Source organism: Colossoma macropomum, unplaced genomic scaffold, assembly GCF_904425465.1.
Source record: "Colossoma macropomum unplaced genomic scaffold, Colossoma_macropomum, whole genome shotgun sequence".
NCBI classification, from domain to species: Eukaryota; Metazoa; Chordata; class Actinopteri; order Characiformes; family Serrasalmidae; genus Colossoma; species Colossoma macropomum.
Genome location: NW_023495346.1, coordinates 50103 through 52502, shown reverse-complemented (window position 1 = coordinate 52502; position 2400 = coordinate 50103). Strand labels below are relative to the sequence as shown.

The 2400-nt window shown below is 45.4% G+C and overlaps 1 protein-coding gene across 1 annotated transcript; it reads left to right on the top strand.

Moving 5' to 3' along the window:
• The first annotated feature begins 315 nt into the window (after nt 1-315).
• On the top strand, nt 316-2197 carry LOC118801837 (zona pellucida sperm-binding protein 3-like). The gene is made up of 8 exons (XM_036562215.1): nt 316-799; nt 901-1019; nt 1096-1199; nt 1270-1447; nt 1553-1670; nt 1744-1829; nt 1912-2003; nt 2094-2197. Exons 1-8 carry the CDS (start codon nt 320-322, stop codon nt 2162-2164), a joined length of 1248 nt encoding a protein of 415 aa, XP_036418108.1. The 5' UTR covers nt 316-319; the 3' UTR covers nt 2165-2197.
• The last annotated feature ends 203 nt before the right edge of the window (nt 2198-2400 follow it).

Sequence of the window (2400 nt, the reverse complement as noted above, 5' to 3'; positions counted from 1 at the left end):
GCATTAGGCTGAAGCAAGGTAAATCCTGAATTGATTACATTTTTTTAAAACCACCTCAAATATTTCACTGAAAATGTATATAAAACATAGATATGTTAAGTTTAGTTGTAGTTTTGTCTTTGTTTAAAAGGCACAACTAATTGATTTCCTTGCGAGACTCCCTTAAAGAAACTTCATTGATGTCACCTGTGTCACAGACACAGCAGGTCCAGATTCATGTTAAGTGGACTGAAAAAGGGGTGGGGTCACATTTGTTTGCTCCTACATAAGACATTTTAAAGCAGCAAAACATGTCCTCTGAAGGTTGGAGTTTGCAGTGATGGGGCTCAGGCAAAATGGACTTGGGGGTCTGATGCTTCTTGTATTTGGTGTGTGTAATGCACAGATTCCAGGAAGAAGAATGAGAACACAACTTAAAAATCTTGTTGGTGCTCCACCTCACCAACTACAAGCAGCTTCAGTGCGAGGTCCTGTACAAGATCCACTGAAAGTTCAGTTCAAACAAGTGCTGCAGGGTCCAGTGAAGAAGCTCACATGGCATTTTCCCCAACCTTCAGAGATGCCTAAACAGCCCCCAGTGCAGTTTGAACTGCGCCAGCCTGTTCAAGCTTATAGTGTAGCAGCTGAATGTGGAGAGAGCATGGTGCACGTGGAAGTGAAGAGGGACTTTTTTGGAACTGGGGAACTGATAAATCCCTCAGCTATCACTCTTGGAGGTTGTGCAACATCTGGAGAAGATCCTGCTGCTCAGGTTCTTATTTTTGAGTCTGAGCTGCAGATATGCAACAGTGTGTTGATGGTGAGTTCATAAATGAAGGATAACTACTCCCTTAAGTCTGGCCTCTTTAAATCTTCAGTGGTGAACCTTCAATTTGACTCCCTTCATTCATCTTCCTGCAGATGACTGAGGATGAGCTAGTCTACACCTTCACCCTTCACTATGCCACAGAAACATCTGCTGAAACTCCAGTTGTCAGGACAAGTGGTGCTGTGGTTGGCATTGAGTGTCACTATCCACGGTGAGGTCCTGGAGCAATGTTTGTCAGCTGCCTGAAGCATGTGTACAAACTAAGATTGTCTTGCAATTGTGTGCAGGAGATATAATGTGAGCAGCAATGCTCTCCTGCCTGCTTGGATACCTTATGCTGCTACCTTGACAGCTGAAGAACGTCTGGTTTTCGCTCTTAGGCTCATGACAGGTTTGTAATGTGACCACTGTAGATGATGTAAGGCTTTTTCCTTATAACAGTGCTTGTTCTTTCCCCCCAGATGACTGGCAGTTTGAGAGGCCTTCCAACCAGTATTTCCTGGGGGATCTCATTAACATTGAAGCATCTGTGATGCAGTACAACCATGTACCTCTAAGGATATTTGTGGACAGCTGTGTGGCCACTGCTGTGCCTGACATGAATGCTACCCCCAGATATTCCTTTATTGAGAACTATGGGTAAGCAAGCCTCCTTCACCATCCAGCTTGAAGTGAGCACTTCCTTGTTATGACTCTCCAGCCTGGCCACCTTCAGGCTAATTCCCTTCTTGCTGCTACTATTAGGTGCCTGGTGGATGCTAAGCTCACAGGCTCCACCTCTTGTTTCATGCCACGAGTTCAGGGGGATAAACTTCAGTTTCAGCTGGAAGCCTTTGTGTTTCAGCAGCAGAGCAGTGGCTTGGTAAGTAAGCCTGCAGTGCTTATGTATCAAGAGGTTGTCCTTCTGTGAGCTTAAGTAACTTTGTTCTCTGCAGATCTACTTCATGTGCTTCTTGAAAGCTACTGCTGCTTCTGCCCCCACTGATGCTGTGCACAAGGCTTGCTCCTTCACTGCTAACAGGTCAGTTTCCATAAAACTGAAAGGCTAAGCTTCTACAGTAGATGAGGTGACCTGACCAGAATTTGACTGTTCTGTTACCCAGATGGACTACAGCAGATGACGATGACCGGGTTTGTGGTTGCTGTGATGCAAGCTGTGGCCTCAGGGGTGGAGGAAATGTGTCTCCTCTAGCAGGTACATGTGGACGTATTGCATGGTAAATCTCCAATTGTTGTGCTTCCCTGTAGCTTGTGTTCCTAAATTGTTTTTCTTGCTGTGTTTCAGGTCCGCAGTGGGAAGGGAACTTCACTCTTGGTCCTGTCTTTGTTGGGGAGAAAGCGCCTATTCGGCAGTGAGATGTGACCATGAGCTGAAATAAAGTTCTGTGAGTGTTGACTTGATCTTTGGACAGCCTACTTATTGAGAGGACGGCAGCTCAGACTTACAAATCTGTTATGGTAAGCATTAAGCAAAGACTATGATATGAAGTTAATCTAAACACTCGAAGGTACTTGAAGGAATGGCACTGACTCTGGGCTCCCAGTCAGTGCACAGAAAGTGGCTCGTGTTGCCTGCCAAGTTGGCAACATTT